General features: G+C 38.6%; 1 protein-coding gene and 1 long non-coding RNA gene across 25 annotated transcripts in view; one reads left to right on the top strand and one right to left on the bottom strand.

Annotated features, from left to right (window-relative positions):
• The window catches only part of LOC110390511, a 21,333-nt gene extending 17,515 nt beyond the window's left edge, over nt 1-3,818 (top strand). Inside the window, exons 3-4 of the long non-coding RNA XR_002433772.1 lie at nt 2,367-2,425; nt 3,731-3,818. This is a non-coding gene — a long non-coding RNA (uncharacterized LOC110390511). The remainder of the gene's footprint in view (nt 1-2,366; nt 2,426-3,730) is intronic.
• Nucleotides 2,662-20,819, bottom strand: part of PCDH15 (protocadherin related 15) — a 736,955-nt gene continuing 718,797 nt past the window's right edge. For 20 of the 24 annotated variants that reach the window (XM_021381881.1, XM_021381890.1, XM_021381879.1 and 17 more), the window contains 6 exons: nt 14,662-14,683; nt 13,307-13,345; nt 11,633-11,706; nt 10,649-10,781; nt 8,280-9,869; nt 5,069-5,179 (listed from right to left, as the gene is read on the bottom strand). In XM_021381881.1, coding sequence (XP_021237556.1) covers nt 8,292-9,869; nt 10,649-10,781; nt 11,633-11,706; nt 13,307-13,345; nt 14,662-14,683 — 1,846 coding nt within the window. In that variant the 3' untranslated portion in view covers nt 5,069-5,179; nt 8,280-8,291. The other 4 variants (XM_021381904.1, XM_021381905.1, XM_021381900.1 and 1 more) reach the window with 2 other exon arrangements.

Genomic DNA, 20,819 nt, shown 5'->3' with positions numbered 1-20,819 from the left:
TCCTTGGTGGGAGCCTTTTCCTGCGAGCCCCAAATCTTCCGATCCGGGTGAGCGCTGTATTTTCCTTCCACCTTTTGTAATGCTGTTTCCATTGCATTAGTCCTGTTTATCGCTACAAGTCCAAACCACTTACCAGCTATTATCCACTCCATGCAAAGTCATCCTGACCAGAGCTGTAATTTATCTTCCATACGAAGAAGAAATGGACCTCCTCAAAATCAGACTCATTTAAAACCAGCACAACTGTACAAAGTTGACTAATGCCAAGGGTCTTGTTTCTGCCCATAGTGCCCCATTGGATCTACTGCTCGAGCAGCTCTACGTGATTCCCCAAGTATTATATGGAAACTGCTGCTCTTTGCCAGGTTGTAGGCATATCAGTTAAACTCCATTGGGCTAGAATCACTTACTTATTTCCAAGTCACCCCTCCATACAAACAGGATTAGGATCTTGCATCCACTTCTGCTGAACTCCAGCACTGGGTCCCCATGCCTGCTCAACACACGCTGGCTCCTTAATGGTAGCCAAGAGGCAGCAATTTCTGAATGCCATGGCCACCTATGTGTTTCTACAGCATCCATGCAGGGAGAAGCAGACACTCCTTGGGATGCTGCAACATATGCAGATATCAGGGTGGCATTGCAGACAGCTTTTGCTTAAAAGCATGCCAAGTTTGCAGGGTTAGCACTTCCCATGTCAGATGGCTCAGGAAAGAAACATTGCTGCTTCATCCTGTATCAGTAAAGAGAGATGAAGTGCCAGAAAGATAAACTTTTGGCTGACACGGTCGGTACCACCTTGACAGCTTTGGTTACAAGTGAATTACCTGATTCTACTCATGTTGCTACTACACTATTGATTCAGGTCTGTGGGACAGCTTTATCATTTCATCACCTGGGTTTAGTGCTCTGAATCCAAACAGCAACATTAATGAAATGCTCTTCTTCCAATAATAAAGAAAAAAGGTAGTATTTCTCAGTGCTTGTCTAATGGGTTTTTAAGAAGAAGCTGCCTTCAAAAATTCATTTGATAAACTGCCATCTTGTTTTTTGGAGTTTATCAAACCTTGTGGTTTTACCAATATTTTGTAATAAATGCAAGTTGTTCTCAGACTGTAAACAATGAGGCAGTCAGTGGTAACTTAAACCATACAGGAGGGAGCTGCTGCCATTTTTATTTCTAGCTAGCTCTATGTATGTCTGCACAGGCACAAACCAGGGCAAGATGAGAAAGCATTCAGGTTTATATTCTCATTTGCAGCACAATTGTAAGTCTTTAAGGTAAGAACCATTTATCACCATCCATCAACTGCAAAAATGCACTTATTTGTAACAGTCTGAGTTACAACTGACATTGAAAGGCAACCTTCCCAGCCACTGAGATCACACAGAAACAGGCTGGAGACCACTACTGCAAGAAACTAGAACCACTGCAGCTTTGAACTGGTAGATACATATTTAGATACCAACCTGTTACGATGAGAGTGTGACACTTTCCAGAATGCCCTTCATAATTTTGACTGCCTCAAAATAGCTGGATCTCACCATGTTTTTTACTCTGAGGAAACTGAGATTTGTGTAAGAGATTGGTGTTCTCAAAATGCTAAAAAAAAAAAACAAAACAAAACGGAATTTTCCATCTCTTTTGTGTTTTACTCACCTTACACTTAAAGAAAAATAATTTAAGTTTCTATTTTTCTCCTGACAGACCTTGTTCTGCCTTACACTGGGTATTGCACTACCCTTCTACAGCCACCAAGTTGGTCATTTAAACCCTTTTAAAATATGCAACACATAGCACAAGCTATAGGAAGCCACAAAACTGTTAGTGCCTGCTTGGAGGATCATACAAATTAAATCAATGTCAAGAGCAATGAGTATCACCGTGATCGGTCAGCCATTGGGCAGTTCTGCCACCCAGGGGAAAGTGCTCATGCCTTGCACCATCAGCTCTGCAAACTGACTGGTTAAATAGCTGTAAATTCTATCCCAAGACTGAGATATTCTGTTCTACTTACTGTATCCAACAAAGCTACGCTAATACAAAACTTTCCAAAGGAAAGTACAGATGATCTTTTTTACACTATCCACCTGTATCATTACTGCTGCTGGTTCTGGCACCCACCGCTCACAGTCTAGAATCTGTATTATTTTACAGTATTGTATCCCCATAAAAGAAAAATTTGAAAAAAAGAAAAAGAAATACACTCTTAAAATTTTCTGTGCCTGTGAAAGATTTCTTGATGCCCTCTCCTGTCAGTATTCAAGTCATAGAGTCATTATGAGTATAGTTAAAATTAATACAGGTTTTTAAACCATGTCCATTGCTGGAAAATGTAAAATTTCTTACACTCTTTGCATTGTAGGAAAAGGCATAAGCACTCGAACAGCACAGAAGAGGAGTTATCGATAAGTTTTGTGCTTGGTAAGTGAGCGCTGTACTGCTTACCACCAGTGTTAGGCATGACAATCCTTCACTGCACTAAAGCTAGTAGAGCTGTGAGTCTCCAGTAAAAACAGGTAGGCAGGAAACTGAGAGTAGCCAGGAGATGGCATTTCTATAAAAACCTTATGACTGTGTCAGTGTATTCTGTAAAAACCAACTGACAGATCTAGCAGTAAAAATGGCGTAATGAAATAAATACAGTATCTTAAACGGGATTAAAATAGAACATCTTTACTAGTTATTTCAAAGAATAGATTTTTTTTTTCCATCATTCTTGTCTGTACGTTCAGACTCCAGCTAAACTCCAAACAGCTTTTTTTTTGTTAGGTACCAAGTCCAAATATATCAAGGTAAAAGATTTAGGAGAAAGAAATACCCAATCTTCTTGTTTCTTGCATGGTAGGCTATGCTGCATTTCTCATGCCTAAAAACGAGTACTGTCACTCAAAATATTTGGTCATAAACCTCAAGTTGAAAAAGAGGTATTTGACAGAAATGTCACATTTACATTAGCATAACATGCGAACATCTTCTAAAGACAAACACTAAAAGAAGTTTCCTGTGCAAGGGGAAAACAAACAAAATCACAGTAGCACAAGTCCATTTACTACCAGAGCAGAACCAACAATGATCGTCATCCAGATCTTGAAGTAAAACTTAACTATAGGAACAGGAAAAGAAGGATGTTGCCAATCTTTTCCTCATTAATTGCACACATTGATCAGTTGACTCTTCCAATCTTTCAAGCGGTATCAGTATTGTTCTCACAACTAGTTTGATCTCATCCTGAAGAAAATGTTGGTATAACATAACAAGACACCTTTCTCATATGAATATATGATTTTTTTTCCCCTAATATCTAATTGGAGAAGAACAGTTTGCTCCATATTGCTGATGTTTTTTAGCTATTACTTGGTAGTTATGAACAACAGTATCTCTCAGCTCCCTACTGAAGTTGTAAAATGACACATTCACTACTTCAAGTTACAAGCAGAAATTAATAGCAGCTGCTAGTGTTTGGTATAGTGTATTTTACAACTAATGCTTACTTCAAAGATTCTGAAACAATTCTGGGTGTTCTGACAGCCTTTACCCTTCACAGTTGCATTTACACATATTAGCCTTGGAAAATGTTCACTTTTTATCCCCTTCACCATGTCTTACAGCAGGTTTATGTTTGAGTGGAATGGTGACTGTACCATTTAACCCAACAGCAAGCTGGGCTTGAAAATGTATCTATCCCCTTACTATTAATTATTTTTTATGCCTATTTCTGTCTCATAGAGTCCTGTATCATCCTGGTTTATTTCAGAGGAATTTAGCCAGAAGGATGACAATTATTGATGGATCATAAAAACTGGAGCTAAAAGACTGTAAAAAGAAGAAAACATAACTGATGTGGGAAGAGATGAAAAGATGAAAAATTGACTAGAGAAGAAAATTGGAATGAGCTAATTTAAAAAAGAAAATGCATAAACCATGGCCAGGTGACTCTGAATAAGATTAATTGCTATTTCCTTCCCATTTACAATTTTTACTGCATTTAATCAACTATTTCACAGTTCTGCTTAAAAACACTGTACTCTTACAAATGCCAATTCCACTGTTATGTAAGTTTGCTACTTCAGTGTTGAGTGAGATTCTCTGCTTGCATAAACTGGTATATCGCTATTGACTTTGGTACTGTTACTCAAATTTAAACCAGCCGAGGATTTGCTCCATTGACTTTCATGGATTTATTTTTAATTTATTCCTCTGAGCTCAGAATCAAGAGCTCTGGATATAAATCTTGAACATAAATAGACAATTTCCAAATCTAAACAGTATAGCCACAAGTACCAATATAGGAAAAACAAGCTAGGCATGTATAGAACTGTCTGAAAAGTTAACAAAATGTTGCTGTGTATTTATTAGTAGTTTACCATTTATTAAACAATAAATCAAGATAAAAAAACTAATTAACTTAAATGAAGTATTGTTTAGTGAAATGTGAGCCTGTCAAAATAGTTGTTGGGGAGGACAATTAATTGGTACAAATGTGAGTGCAAATTTTGTTTTTAAACTTTAAAGCATGTCATTTGTAGTATACAACGTATGTGCACAATACAAATTTCATACATTTTCTTCAGTGACAATAAAAAGTGCAGTTTATTATAAACTGAAGTAAAAATTAAAAAAAAATCACAGTTTTGTCATTGGTATGTGAAGGTTATTCCAAGGGCCCATCCAGAGTTCCTCTTCATCTGACTGTGTGTGTTCACTGTGTGACTCCAAGGGCTCTTTTACATCCTCGTTATCAACAACAGATTCTTGCTCTTCTGTGCTTTTCATTTTGGAGCCACCTGGCTTCGTTACTATGTTTTCGGCCCCTATAGAGGAAGCAAATGAGACACTACAAGGTCTTGTGTTCATTTTATCACTGGAAGATGGTCCCTTTGACAATGTGTTCAGCGGGACGTTCTCCTCGTGTGTCACTGCAAGCTTGTCCAGTTTCTTGAAATGTTTCCCCAGCCTCCCTGGAGATGTCACTTTTAAATTATTAGCAAGGCAAACACGGCGGGTTCTGACAACAGAGCCATTCTGCGCAATGTAGATGTTACCGTTGATGTGGTTTTGAATATTGGGGTTATTAAGACGATTCCTCTGGCTGGAATCAGGAGCGCTGTCCTCTCCAGTGGAGCTGGTCTCATACTCCGGGTCAACTATCAACTTGATCCTTTTCTTTCTGGCCCACTGTTAGACAGTAAATGGAAATGTTATTAAATCTCAGTATGATTTCTTACAGCTTTTTGTCCTTTTTCCAATCTATCTCATCTTTTATCTAGACATTTCATGTGAAATTTTAACTTGCTCTTTTGTACCACTCCTTTTACATTGTACATTGGTATTTTCTAACTCTTCTGATTACCACTGCGTACCCCTGTCATATATGCCTGATAAACTTGAACATACAACAATTCCTTGTACTTTAAAGTTATGAGAATGAACTCAGCTTGTGAACAGCATCAAGTCACACAGATGGCATAAAATAAGCTATAAAAGATATAAAGGTATAAAAACTGTCATATTCTTCAAGCAGAAACAAATCTGCCGGGGGCAGAGGGTGTTCTGCACTGCCCAGGTTTTACACAGCTGGCAACCTCAAGCTTGTAGGCTGTGTAAGCACTTGGCAAAACACCAGCAAAGATGGTGAAGGGTCTGGAGAGCAAGGTGTATGAGGAGTGGCTGAAGTTTGTCCAGCCCAGAGCAGAAGAGCTGAGGGGAGGCCTCATGGTGGCCTGCAGCTCCTCACAGGGAGCGGAGGGGTAGCGCTGTGCTCTGTCTCTGGTGACAGTGACAGGGCCCGAGGGAACAGCATGGAGCTGCAACAGGGAAGGGTCACATTGGGGATAGGGAAAGGTTCTTCACCAGAGAGTGGTCAGGATCTAGAACAGGTTCCTCAGGGTAGTGGTCCTAGCTCCAAGCTGCCAGAGTTCAAGAAGTGTGCTTGGGAAACACTCTCAGACATAGGGTTTGATTTTGGGTGGTCCTGTGTAGAGCCAAGAGATGGACTTGATGACCCTTGTGGGTCCCTTCCAACTTGGGATGTTCTGTTCTATGGTTCTAAAGATGCATTCAGCTCTCTTGCCATTAAGTCAAAGTGCATCTTCTTTTCAGAATTCTAGGTACAAAGACATTGCTTTGAGAGTAGATTTCTGTACATCACAGTATTAGTAAACCAGTCATATTTCAGCAAAGCAATGTCTTTGTCTTACAAAGAGATATGAAAAACAACTACGCTAGTGTCCCTTTCTAACTGAAATTGGAAGGCACTAATGAAAAAGAAATTGTGTCAGTGATACTTTCAATAAAATATCATACCAAGGAATAAATGCTTAGGAAGGCCTTGGAAGTTTTCTTTCACAATATTATTAAATTGTAGATTCAATGCAGAAATAGCATTAAAAAAGTCTATTCCATATGCAACACCATATAAAGGACAGAAAGATCTCAGGACCAATGCAAGGGAAATTGTCAGGCACAATGCTAGCAAAACTGGCTTGTTGGAAAGATTGATGTAAGGCTTTGTGCCAGTTCCAATCTAGAAGAATCAACAGGGATGCTTTGCTGTTAAATGGAAGACGGTGGAGAAATGAGACTTCAGATTTCTATAAAACTTCTTACATACAGTTTTAAAGAGTTAATGCAAACAATTTCCATGTTGCAGTGACTTTGTACTAATAGTAATAAAAAAAAAAACATTATTTAATTCTAAGTATCTCCTGGCAATGCACTGAAACAAGCTACTACTGTTGCATTACTAATGAAAACACTGCTGTTTCACTAAGGCAGCAGATACCACAACAATTGACTCCCACATCAACACATACACAAGCACATAAGAAAAGCCAGTTTTTAGAGAAAGAAAATCATGCCAGGTACATACGGGTGATAATTCCTAAGCTTTTGAAAAGTTATATTTTGTAAGAACTACTTCTAGGTGTATTAATTTGTTTCTGATAAAGGCATATAAATTTCTTCACACAGGTAAATGCCAGTGTGACTAGCTTAAATGAGACTAGTTTAAATGCAATCTACATGAAAATACTGTGTGCAGCCATGATTTGGTGCTATATGAGAATACAAGAAAGCAAGCAATCATAAATTTAGTTCACATTTCAAGTGAGTTCAAGTCCAAAGCTGAAAAGTTACTGTCACAATTTATTGCTCAATTATCATACCCAAGAATCAAAGTGTCATTAAAATTTAAATAAATATTCTTCTCTGTCCTCTGTAACAGAGACTTCTTGGCTGAGCTTTGGTGAATATGCCAGAAGCTACACAAGCTTAAATGTACACAAAAGGCTAATCCATTACTGGTTCAACACTTTAATTTTATTTTTTTTATTATTACTTATCTGGAAAAATGGTTGAGAAACAGCTCTATGGGTTTTGATACACAGCAGATAAAGTGTAGATAGCTTGTGTGTATACAAAGCTTTCATACCTTGCTGTCAGAATGGATAAGAGCGACATGAAGCAGTACATCATGCAGGAGGGGTTGGTTCTTACTTGAGAACTCAAAGGCCCCTTTGAGTTGTAAACAACAGAAATCCCTCTTATGCAATCATGAACATTCTAAGCAGAAATGTGCTGCTGAAAGTGCCGTAAGATTTCCCTATTGAATGGCATTAAATACTGCAGATTAGTGAATTCTGAAAGATAAATACCAAAATACTGAACATAGGTGATGGTAATGATCACCTTCAAGCAATAGTTTGCCATTATGCTTCTTAAACTTTTAATCAGATATTTTGCAAAACGCTATAAAAGCAAACACTATAAAATAGAAGGGCAGAAGTTTGGAATTAAAACCCATTTCCTCTTCTGACCAAGTTCACTTTGTACACCTGCCTCTACACTTCTGCCTTTTACTTCACTGATACTTGAATCTCATAACCAAGAAACAGTTTAATCTCAGTGCTGCTAGTAATACCCAGCAGTTCTGGAAATGTTGCATCACTATATGCATAACGCTAAAAGGATTAAATGGAAGAATTAACACAATGCTATATGATTTAAATTGGCAGAGAAATACTCTGTCCTGCCATTGCGAGATGAAAATTAATCTTTCTGCATTCACCAGCACGTATATGTGAATAGTCTTTCAGAAGAATTATATTAGATTGGTTTTCCACAGTTTTGTCCTTAAGCCATATAAGATTGAAAAGCTGAAGCAATAAGCTTTGTCTTTTTCATTTTGGCTATCTCTAGTCAAGTATGTATTGTTTAGGAAAGAACACACAGAAGGCACAGCAAACAAGATCACTCCTTCTTGCAAAATACCACCTACTGTTGTTCCTTTTTAAAAGGATGTAGAATCACCAGCAGTCTCAGATTCTGTAACAGCAGTGTCAAGGGTGTCATCTGATTGAGACTGACTTTGCTCTTGGGATCCCTTTTTTATTTTCTTCCTTTTCACACTGATGTCAGAACTTTGATCCTCAGTATCAGGGGAAGTAGTAGTTTTGCCAGAAGTGGCACTAGCTGTGCTTTTTATCCCTTCAGTATCTTTGGAAATAACACTCATTTCACTTTCTACGCAAGAAGATTCATTCTTACTGATAGCTTCCTCCTTGTCACTAGCATCTGTATCAACCTCTTCTGTGCTTTCATCCTCATTATCCCCACCGTTAACACCTGATTTTCTTCTCTTGTCTTCTTTGTTAGCAGCATTTTTAGCAGTTTTTGCATTTGCAGATGTTTTAGAAACTGTCTTATTCTTCATGTTATCTGTTGTCTTATCAGGGCTTGCACTGACTTGCTCTGTATCAGCTTGCTCATCTTCTTCCGAAACCTCTTCTATCGTGTCTTCTATTTCAAGGCTGGCAGAGGAGGTTTTGCTCTTGTAGCTGGATCCTGAAGTTTTCCTGTAGCTTGTACCTGATGTGTTAGAGCTGACTGATTTCTGGCTGGATCGCCTTGCTCTGCCACGAGAGCTACCTCCCCTACTTTTTGTACTTGACCTTCGAGTACTTCTACTGCTGGAGTCACTAGTACCTGATTTGCTGAATGAACTTTGTGTAGATGAATTCTGTGACAGGCTATCGTCTTCATCACTGTCAGAATCTTTCTCATCACTGTCCTCTTCAGAAGAGTCCTCTGATTCCCTGCTAGAGCTGGATCCAGAGCCATCATCAGAGTCCCCAGTATCATGTCCAGATTCCTCATCAGAGTCCACGGTACTTTCAGTGGCTTCATCTTGGTCCAGAGTTACTGTCAGATAGTCTTTATCTTCTGACTCTGAGCCAGAGCTACTACTCTTTGCTGATGACTCATCTGAACTGTATTTTCTTCTCCTCTTCTTCTTCTTTTCATAATCACTGTCCTCATGTTCACTCTCTGCTGTGATACTTATTGAAACTCCTGATTTTGCTTCATCTCTTTCAAATTCTTCCTTTTCTTCTCCTCTTGAATGCACTGCATCTTTGCTTGTAGGCTCTTGAAATTTTCTGGAGACACTAATGCGTTTTAACACATGATTTAGCTTTCTCATCGAAGGTCTGTCATCTGTTGATTTCTGGAAGTAGCTTCCCCTGATAATTATGCTTTTCTCACCATCCACCTGGCGAGCTGACATCAACTTGGCATAACTGGAATCTTTCCTACTGCCTTTCACTTTCTGCAGGATCATTGGGAATATCTTTGCTTTCTTCCACGGAGAACGAGCAGACTCACTTCTTCCTACTGGTTTGTGAGTACTGACTGCTACACGACTTAAATGCATCACTGCTTTTAGTTTCCTCTTTCCCTGGCTGGTTCTATATGCTCTTTCAGAGACATGCCTTAGATCCATCCCACCATCTAAAGGTCTACCTTCTATTTGAGCCCCTGCTCTCTGGCTTATACCTCTGCTTGAAGGACCTCTGCTTTGACTCATTCCCTGCAAATTACGAAAATGGAACTTGATTAAAATTGGAAAGATAGTTATTGTGAAAACTTGTACCCCCAAAGTAAATCAATAGGAACAAATGCAACACTTTTTTCCAGCACCAAAACTAACTTACGTTTTTTAGCTTTTCACCAAAGTTACGGGAAAAGTTTAACTTTTAGAAGAGGCTGCAAATGCACAACTACCTTGCCTTGAAACAGAGAAAAAAGATTGGCTCATAAGTGTTGGCTCTTCTCATTTAATTAAAACCCATGTGATGGATTAAGAGACTAGTAATTATGAATATTAAATAAAAAAGTGAACAATTTCATCTTCTTTCTTCTGGCTGCCACTGACATTTTAAATTTTCTTTACATTCAGTTGTGAACTTTATGTTAAATTAGTTTAGGTGACCGATTTTCTCACTGGAAAATCACCAGTTATAGGCTGAATATTAGTAATATTCCCTTCAGTTAACAATATAAAAGGGAATTACCTAAGGCTATGTAGACTTTTCATTGAAGTAGAAATCTACATTAAGGGAAAAAGCAATGTGCATATTAAAAGAAACTTAGCAATTACTTTTTTATTCCTATAAAAAGGAAAAGAGGCACTGATGCAAACATCTGCAGTCATCTTAAGGGCAAATGATAATTAGGATTGGAAGAGCTGATTATTTGGTTTACATACAATATTCTCAATAGTCTAATCCATTAAAAAATCAATTTGATAAGGTTTACAGTTGCTTCAGCTTGTTGCAGAGACAGAATCAACATGCCAGAGATGCTTACCTCTTCTGCTGTTGATCCATGTGGACTATAGTAGTAGCTACCATCATTCTCCACCATGACTTCCCCATACTCATCATACATCCCCGAAGGAGACAACAAGCGGCGACGGCTCCCATACTGAGGCAGTTCATACCTGCCAAAAACACCACCAGCTCTTTGTAACACACACCAATGTATTCATGCATGTCTTCACAAAGAGCCACAAATGCACACATACACATCCCTAAAAGACATTACTTTCTTTACTATCTTTTTTTTCCTCTAGCATTAAGAAGGATTTTTAATTTTCTTTGTTCTTGTATTTACATCAGCAGTAGTGCAATCTGAAGCCTCTTGTATTGGAAGCAGCCATAAGCCCATTCTGACTGGAGGAAGCTCAAACTGCCAGGTCTCCAGAATCTCCCAAGTGCAATAACCTTACTTCCAGGTACTTGATTTTTTTTTTTTTTTTTTAAATTTTATTGAAGGATGAAAGAGCAGATTCCGTGGGATCAGTTCTGGTGAATCCCTCCAATCTTGTAAAAAAAATCAATAATCTCTGAATTGAATGCAGAGGTCAAACAGGCTTTATCCAAACAAGGCAGGATGACATTTTTCTAGGTAAATGGAGAAAACCCGATGCTGGGTCTGAACTATAAGGAGAAAGTACCGCTGAACTCAGACTGGCAAGTGGCAACAAGGCAATCTGATGGAAATTCATTTCCAAGACAACAGATACACACAAATAAAAAAGTGAATATAAAAATGTAATGACAAATACAGGTACATGCTTTGCAGTACAATTAGATTCCTAAAGAAGGTGTGAGTTATATAACACCCATTTAAGTTTCAAGAAGTGAGTTTTGTTGTTAGCACACTCAGTCGTGTATGCAAAGATTAAAGTATTCCTGAGGTGAAGGAAAGTCTAAAGATTGCTGTAATAATAAACATCACCAACCTTGAAAAGCAGCATCTCAGAAATATATAGGAAAAATGAAAATATACCCATGCTCATAACTGTAGTAATCTTGCCCATAGTATTCCTGTCCTGGATCAATTCCAGACTCCATACTTAACTCCTGTCAAAAGAGAAACGTGGATTGAACGTACAAAGTCACACACAGACTGACATATGAACAAGATACAAAGAACAGTATCTCAAATTGCCAAAAAACATCCAAAAGAACTGTAATAATTAAAAGAACACTGATAACCATCAAGAACCTTAATGAGAAGTCAACACAAGCTTTAAATGACGTCTTTTCTGGTGTATTCACCAGGGGTGGCTGTTCTAAGCTAAATACTGACACTGAACTGGACTCAGCGCTAGTGAACTGTGATTTCTTGAGCCCCTCTCAAAGGAAAAATCTGTCTTCAAATATTAGGGCTATTTTACTTATACTCTTCGTTCAGATTTCTTTCTTGATGTTTGTATCCTACAACAATGTCAGTGTGTTCTTAAATTCTCTTCACACGCTGTTGGCATTAGGCTGCTTCGTGGAACATCTCTGCACTGCAGTAACAACAAAGAGCACCAAGGTTTTGGTTTTGGCATGGGACTGCATTTTCTTTCCTTCACACAGCTTCCAAGGGGGAAAATACCCTGCCGAGTTAAACTAAATTTGTTTCTGAACATCTTGTTATTGCTTACAATGGCTGCAGAAACTGTCAGCATTCTCCACCATTGATAACAAAGTCTCACAAAAGTTACACTTGCTCTATTGCTTATTCTGGGAATGACATAGGATCTAAAAGATTTGAAAGAGAAAGTGCTGCATTTATAAACCATCACTTCACAGCAGTGTGCTAATGCTTTCATTATCTTGGTAGGCCAACTGCTTAGTTCATCTCTAGGTGTAATAATCAATTATCACTTGACTGACACCTGAAAAAACAGAGCACAGTTGGATACCAAGCAAGTGAACACAGTACATGAGATGCAGACTCACAGTACCAACTAGAGGGAGATGACTGCCTCCCTGCTCCTGCTGGCCACTCTATTTGTGATATAAGCCAGGATGCCACTGGACTTCTTGGCCACCCAGGCACACTGCTGGCTCACGTTCAGCTAGCTGTCAACCAGCACACCCAAGTCTTTTGCTGCCTAGCAACTTTCCAGTCACTCTTCCCCAGGCCTGTACCACTGCTTGGGGTTGTCATGACCCAAGTGCAGCACCCAGCCTTGTTGAATGGACGCAGACCATTGATCCAGCCCATCCAGATCTCTCTGCAGAGCCTTCCTATGCTCAGGCAGATGGACACTCCCACCCAGCTTGGTATCATTTGCAAACTTCACGAGGGGACACTGGATCCGCTCATCAAGATTGTTGGTAAAAATATTAAACAAAACTGGCCCTAGTACTGAGCACTGGGAAATACCACTTGTGACCAGCTGCCAACTGAATTTAACTCCTTTCACAATGTCACCCGGGCCTCAGCAACCCAGCTGGCTCTTTACCCAGCAAACTGCACATCTGTTCAAGCCACAAACAGCCAAAATATCAAATGGCATGTATTTAATGAAAACTACATGGATGGGTTGACAATGTTAGGACTTTCCTTTTAATCTAAGATGGTCAGGAAAAAAAATACTACAGGAAAGATGAGTTTTGATTAGGAAATGATGTAAAAGACATTTTAAAAGTTACTGAATAATTAAGAAATGAAAAGTAGTGGTACCTCTGGTCTGAGAAGGGAAGGTCTCAGCAACTGCTGTTGCTATAAAAGAAAATTAGGGTTTTATTAGGCAGCAACAATTAAGAAAGAAATCTTAAGAACACACAGTCACTTGGATTTTTCCAAATTCAGCAAGTATCAGAAAAATGCTATGCATCTACCATGGTAACATGACTTCATAGTGCACTAATTATTTTACTTAATATGAAATTGATTTTCTGTTTATGTGGTGGTTCTCTAAATTATTTAACTCAAAAACTTTTATCAGATCCTAAGAGAACTATTGCATAATACGTGTTGGGAACAAGAAGGAAACAATGGCAGATAAAAATTACCCACAATGGGTAGAAAGCAAACCTATGGGCATCTGCAGTAAAGCCTGTGATTCAGCTATTAAAAACCTGAAGTGCCTTCTCTTCTATCCCAAGCTTCTGCTGCAGTACTTGAATTTTCTATCTATATTTATATGCTTCCACAGATCTTAAATGAATACCTTGCATCCACAAATATAATTTAATTCACAATCTCAATAAGATACTGGAACATTATCTCACATTTTCTTTGTAGCTTATCTGTGATTTCTTACTGTATGCAGGACACCGTGAGAGCCAAGTTTCTTGGCCAAAGCTAATCTGTAAGAGATGGGGAAGATTTGTATCTGAATTAAGAGATACAAATCAGCTTTGCAAAAGGAAGACAAATCACAGTACAACAGAATAAATCTGCAATTTGTAAACCTACTAAATAAGGAGCAGCAGACTCCAGAGGCACATCCTAAGATCGATCAGAAACGATCCAGCACTCATCAGTAAATATCAGCCATTATGATGGGAATGTATTTTGGAGAACTTACTGAATGAATTCATTTAGAAAATTCTCCATGTTACTCATTTCTAGAAAAATGAATCTATGATTCTATGTGGGTAAATATTGGTGGTAGGTGTATGGTTGCCCTGGATGATCCTGGAGGTCTTTTCCCATGCTGGAGATTCTATGATTTCTATGAAAAAAGACGTTGCAAGGCCAGACTACAGTGGGTTGCAGAAAAGGCCTGTGCTGAGCCCATGCTGTGGGCTGTAGCAGATGATTAGACCTGCTGCTGTAAAACATGAAAAGTGATGGAAGCAATTCCCTAGGACACTTTCTGGCAGTCTGTCAAGCAGCAATCCTCCACCGTGGAGGTTATGTTTGTGCCACAGTGTCTACTAGCCACCAGTGAATCTATGCCTCCTGAATGCATCCAATCTTTCTGTACCACTTTGGCCTCTAAAATATCCATGGTTTCATAACACAGGCTGTATGGAAAGAAGTATGTTGATAGAATCAGTAATTTAAATGTAACCAGGGAACAGCCTTACCTCTTGCTGCGCATATCCTCGCCTTGAGGTTAGAAAAAGAAAAAAAAACAACATTAGTATACTTCTGCTAGACAATATAAAGATGCATATTGCCATTCTTTCTGGAGAGAGGTGAAAAGATAATGTAATTAGAAATACTACTAGCAAGAAAAGAAATGCATATCTACGATGCAAAGTATGTCTGTCTTTAGATTTGCTCTGCACATACAAATTGTTTAAGGAGGAAGACTAGTGAATCTTTGGGATCTTTTCTTGCTTTAGATTGCAAACAAAAGAGAAGAAATCCCTAATCCCCAAAAGCCAGAGAGCCAGTGCACCCAGTGCAACACAGCAAAGGGGAGCAGGGTAAATCAAGGTTAAACAAGCATAGGCTTAGTTTTCCTTCTGTTCTCAAAAGATGTCCTGCCAAGTCACCTTCTCTGTTGTCTCAGAGACCTAGAAAGACCGTCTATAAAGAGACTGTTATTTCACATACCTTTTTCAAGCAGTGAAACAGTTTATCTTCTACTTCTTAAATTATCTACACAGGACTTGCTAGAAATTGGCCTGAAGCTTCTATTAGTAATTTAACAACATTATTATCATAATTACACATTTCCTAACACTTGCTCAGCAGGAGGGGAGTGCTATTATTTTTGCTATCTATGATTATTGTGCCACAGGCTTTGTGCTGTTGATGCCTGGAAATTTTTTTGGTTATTTGAATTCATTTTCTTGGAGCCATTCACATGCATGACAAATGCATTTATATCTATCAAGGTCTGTATCTTCACATTTTGTGCCAGAAAATTAAAATGATTAAGAATAGCAAATAGCAATTTAAGTCTTTGTATCACTGTTTTTGTTTTAAATTATTATTATTTTTAAGAAGGGAAGAAAAAATGTTCAAAAGTATGCTGAACTTAACATACTGCATAGTCAACAGTCTCAGGGAATCCATTACTTACACTTGAGTAAATAAGAAAGAACAGAGTATAAGTCCTTATTATTCTTTACCGTTATCTCTAAAGTTTCCTATTAATATTCAACACATGGAATTGATTATCAGCATTATATGAATGCTGTTGCCCATATTATATGAAACTAATGAACAACTGAAATGAAGATCATAAGATGATATGTGACTTTTCAAAGCCCACTTGAGCAACACTGTATTTAGCTTCCATATCACCTACAGCAGTCTTCAGGAAAAGGTCTTTTGTCGCACAGGGGATAAGTAAACCTAGTAATCTTAATTGCTCTTGAGTAGTCACTGTATTGCCAATTAAAGTTTTAATATAAGGATATATAATTTAGTTTGGAATTCAACTTTCTTAAAACTAGCATAACACTGTATTTTAAGAGTTGCTTATATTTCACTTATTTATAATTTTCTGTGGCTAGGATTAGAAAAAAAAAGAAAAAAAAATGTCCATTCATTCAATACAGCACAAGGATCTATTCTGACAAAAAGGCAAAGGTCAAAACGGCATCGTCTGTTTCCAGGAAGGAATTTAAAGTGCCTTGCCACTGAGGGAGAAAGTGCTTCTGGAGAAACATTAGCAGCCAAGACTTCACTGCAGTCAGCCTGAGAGAAAGTAAGAATGCTACACCTGTGATGATGTAGGATAATACACCAGCTACTTTACATGCATAGTACTTAACATGTAGAAAACGTGGCAACCTTTCACAGGACTGTGCTGCTAACATGAGTTAATTGGAATTGTGGTTTGTCTAAAGCAACAATTTTCCCAATTACTGGCATCCTACCAGGCTTTTGCTATTTCATACTTTTTATCTGTTTTCACATTAAAAGTGTAAGAATCATATAACCCAAATACTACAGCTACTAATCAGCGTAAGCAACTGCTTATCAATTTGCCCAGAGTTTTAAAATGGAGGTTTTCCACAGTTCATAACTTGAACTTGAAGAGAAAAAGAATCTGAAAGGGTGATGAGTAATGATAGGTTACTGCTTAATTTCAGCTTTGCAAACAGCTCAAAGGGAAGAAGAGTTCTCTACTGAGCAATCTCTGTTCCTGCTCAGAACTCACCCCAGTCAAGCTGTTGACAAAAGGACCAGAGGTACATCAAGGATCACAACTGTCTGCAATTAACCAAATCTGACAACCCAGGGAAGGGTCAATAAGCTTATATATGGTTAACTTTTTGTCAAGTAGCATACTGTTTATAACATTTCATAGTGCTGCAGAACAGCAGTAGCATCCAGACATTTCTATGGGACAGAACTTCCCTGGCATGGGTTAAAATACATGCTATTGGTACAATTTCTTTCCCAGTCTAATACAATTATTTTTTTTAATAAAAGCTATTCAAGAAACGAACAGGAGAACCAAGGTTGCATTAATTGTAGACAAAAATAAATTAGGTTTCATAAACTCTTCAAATTAATAAGGGCATCAAGAATGAGAGAAAGTAGGTGTTCCTCATTAGTGAAGAGTTGATTACAATGACCTCCACAGGTTCTTCTGAGACTGACTAGATGAAACTAAATATTTGAAAAGGAGCTTTTGTGTGATGTCCGACCTTTCTGCCTAAGGAATGCCACAAATAATTGTAGTTGAATAAAATCATTGAAGTTTACCTTGTGAATTACTAAACACCTGCAGCCCTACTGTGTGACACTGCACACTGCAAAATTAGGCCACATTTGTCTAATATTTCACTGGTTGATGTAATGAGCATCACAAAGGTATCTATTATGGGTCTGTAGGCTCTGAGGTGGGAGTCAGATACTTCAATACAAATCTCTGATGTAAGAGTTGATCCACTGCGGACACATTCAGCACAACAATTTCCCATGCTCAACTTGGCACAGTTTCAATTGTCTTACTGCTTCCATGCCTGGACCACACCAGGTACACAGCAGCAGGTATACAAGTAAGCTGTCTTCCAATTCTGGCACTTAAACCTTCAACGTTTCTCTAATAGCTGCTAAACTTTGACAATTTGCTGTTGCTGTGCCACTCAGAAAACTTAGCGTCATGGGCAGCTAATATATACAGGTGAATCTCGTAAATTACACAGACTCTTAAGGCAAACATTCTGTGATAGATAATTATTCCCCTCACACATTTGGCTTCTGTTGCTGTTCATTATGTGTCTTGGAATTACAGTCTAGACCAACAAGAGCACAGACTTTATTAGGCACAAAAAAATTCTAATTCTAAAATTCAAGTCAGTAAAACTTGTATGGAGTTTGACTTTGGGATAAAGAAAGAGAAACGACCTTCAGCAGCTTCCACCTGCACACATACGTCCTAATTACAGATTTAAAAAAAAGAGAGAAAAAAGAAAAAAGACAAGCACTGTGGAAACAATGAATGTATCTACAGACAGTCTGATAAATAATTCCTTAGCTTTTTGCTCCAAATTGCAACATTTGATACTGAAGTGGTTTTTAGTATTTCTTCATTCTGTGATAACTGCCTATCCCAGTGTTCGGTTTTTGGTTTAAATAGTCATTTTAAACAAATATATTCTGCATTTTGGCAAGGAACGAAATGAAACTTGCAAGTTGAACCAACTTAACATTCATGTAAATGCCCAAATTGCTTTTACTTACCATTTGTTTCAAAGGACAAGCTAATTTAGTAAAATTCACATATTTAATGTAGAAGTGTGATTTAGATGACTGTGAGCAAAAAAGTCAGTAAGCAAATTACATGGATTTTTGCAAGCACTTGAAAAACCTTCACTTGGTGACACTAATCAGAGTGACTTTATTACGTTTTAAGATGAGCAAGATGTTTCAGCTGTGAAGTTCATAGCATGAAAGTTAAAAAGAGACATCAACAACACGAACGTGCAAAATAAAAAAAAATGCTTTGTACATTAAATCATTTACAAAATAAAAACATTAAACATGCAGTTGCAATATAAAAAATGCAATGGAAGGCATGGTGTAAGTGACACAAAGGAAATCAGCTGAGTTGACCAACAAATCAAGAGAATACCCTTTTTTGACTTAGGAAATGCAAATGTGAGCTAAAAAAAAAAGCATGCCAGCATAGCAGAGCACTGCGCCATCTCTCATGGAATCAAAAGACGTATTACTGTAACAACTCTGGCTCACTATTGCTGAGCCTGCTTGCTACCAGTACTTGCTTTCTTTGACATCCAATATTTGACAATTAGACTCCTCCCACATAGTACATTCTATGGGCAAGCAAGGAATTCCCATTACAGCTACAGAAAAATCATTCTGCTTACTGGTATTACCTACAGCAAGGGCAGCTTAATGTAAAGCAGTTATCAAGCCCTCTGCCACCATTGACTGAACCTTGAGAACAAATAGACAGTTTTCAGCAAGACTTTTAGGTAAACAGACTAAGAACCAATGTCACTGAAGAGTATGATGCAGTGCTGAGAGAACAGCTTGTAAAATGGTACATTACAAATTTCTGAGTGAACAGGTAAGATAAAGTCTTTCAATTTCAGGATTAGGACCGAGCAGTAATAGATAGCAGAAAAAAGGAAAAATTCTGCATTTCTGGAGTCTGAGGCAGATGCCATGTGCTGCATTAGAGTCATTGCACTCAGAATTGTTACATGCAGAAAACATTAAACTGAAAATATTACAGTGCTGTCGACTGAGATGGAAAGCGTTTCTCAAGCTCCTCCACAACACAGCTCAAGTTGCCGTTCTGCTGGTTGTGCTCAGCCGCAGCCTCTGGAGTTGGCAGCTCTGGTGTTGCAACTGGTTTGAGCTTAGAAATGTGCTTGGGCAGAACATGGTTTTTGTCTATTTGGCTGTACATATTGGCCACAGACTTTTCAATCGCTGCTAAATTCTGAATGTTTTTAAGAATACCTTTCAGCTCCCTACGGGGAGGTGGCTCTGGCACTGTGGCCGGTGGTGGTACAGCTGGCTGTTTGGCAGGGGATTTTGAATGCTTTGTGGGGGAAAGGTGTTGGGTGCTAGGAAGAGATGAAGAAGAAGAAAGAGAAGCTGGGGACAGAGTTGGAGGATGTGGTGGCAAAAGAGGAGGGGATGGAGGTGGAGGAGGCGGGGGTGGGGGAGTTTTAGGCGGGTCTGGAATGTTTTCTGTAACTTCTCCTTTGCTCTGAGGAGCTAGAAAACTTTGGCAAACTGGTTTCTTTATCCTAAAAGATGGAGGAGTTGGCTTGCGAGTTGGTGGAGGAGAAAGTTCTTCAGGATAGTCATGGTGAGTGATGATTACAGAGGGGACTGCAGAGAGCTCCAGCTCTACTACTTCAGCACAAGGTGTTGGAGAAGACAGAGGAGAAGAGCAGAGGCAAGGAGAAGCAACCACACTTTTAGGAGACTGCTCTAGCACGTTCTCTCGTTCTTGGAAACAGATGCTGTGCGTTGGTGAACGGATGGATTTCACATCAGGAGATTTCACTTGCTTCATTTCCTGCAAAGCCTGCTGCTCAAATTGTCTTGCCTTCTCTTTTACAGTTAATGTGGGGCCACTTATTTTTTGAAATAGTGGACCGCTAATATCAACTCTTCTATGCTGATTTTCAAGTCCTTCATTCTCTGCTTTGAGTCTTTCCTGTTGCCACTGAATGGGGTCCATGATAACAGGCCTGCTCACAGAACCAGGCGTGTGTCTTTTAGTAACATGAGGTGGTACTGTCCATGCACGATGACTACCTCCCAGAGAGGCATCTCTCAAGACTAATTGCATAGGAGAAAGAGTATCTAGGGCATCACTTCTTTTCCTCAGTAACCCAGCAGCAGCAGGACTTCGAGTGACACCTTCCACATACAATGGGTTTTGAGTAGTTAGTGGGTTCTCATCAGATAAGAAAGTTATGTTACTTGAAGATTTGGGGAGGTTATTGTTCAGTGATCCATTGATATTAGATTGCTTGTGAGCCTCAATAGCACGGGAAGCAAAGCTGCTTATAACTCTTTGCCGATCTCCTTCTTCTAAGACTGACTTTTTTCCCCTGCTTTGTTGGAAATGGTAGAGAAGAAAAAGACTTGAAAGAAAAGAAGATAATCACATGTAAGGAAACATGCATGGACATAGATTTTTATGAGAGAGAAAAAAAGAACTTATGATATGAATCACAGCCATAACATTACTTCCAGCAAACTACAACTACCCAACAGAAAAAAATACACTAGACTACTGGGCAAGACATTTACTTTCACATCTTCATTAGGGAGGAAGGACTTGCAG

This window comes from Numida meleagris, unplaced genomic scaffold (assembly GCF_002078875.1).
Source record: "Numida meleagris isolate 19003 breed g44 Domestic line unplaced genomic scaffold, NumMel1.0 unplaced_Scaffold119, whole genome shotgun sequence".
NCBI lineage: Eukaryota > Metazoa > Chordata > Aves > Galliformes > Numididae > Numida > Numida meleagris.
This window is presented reverse-complemented; position numbering and strand designations above follow the sequence as displayed.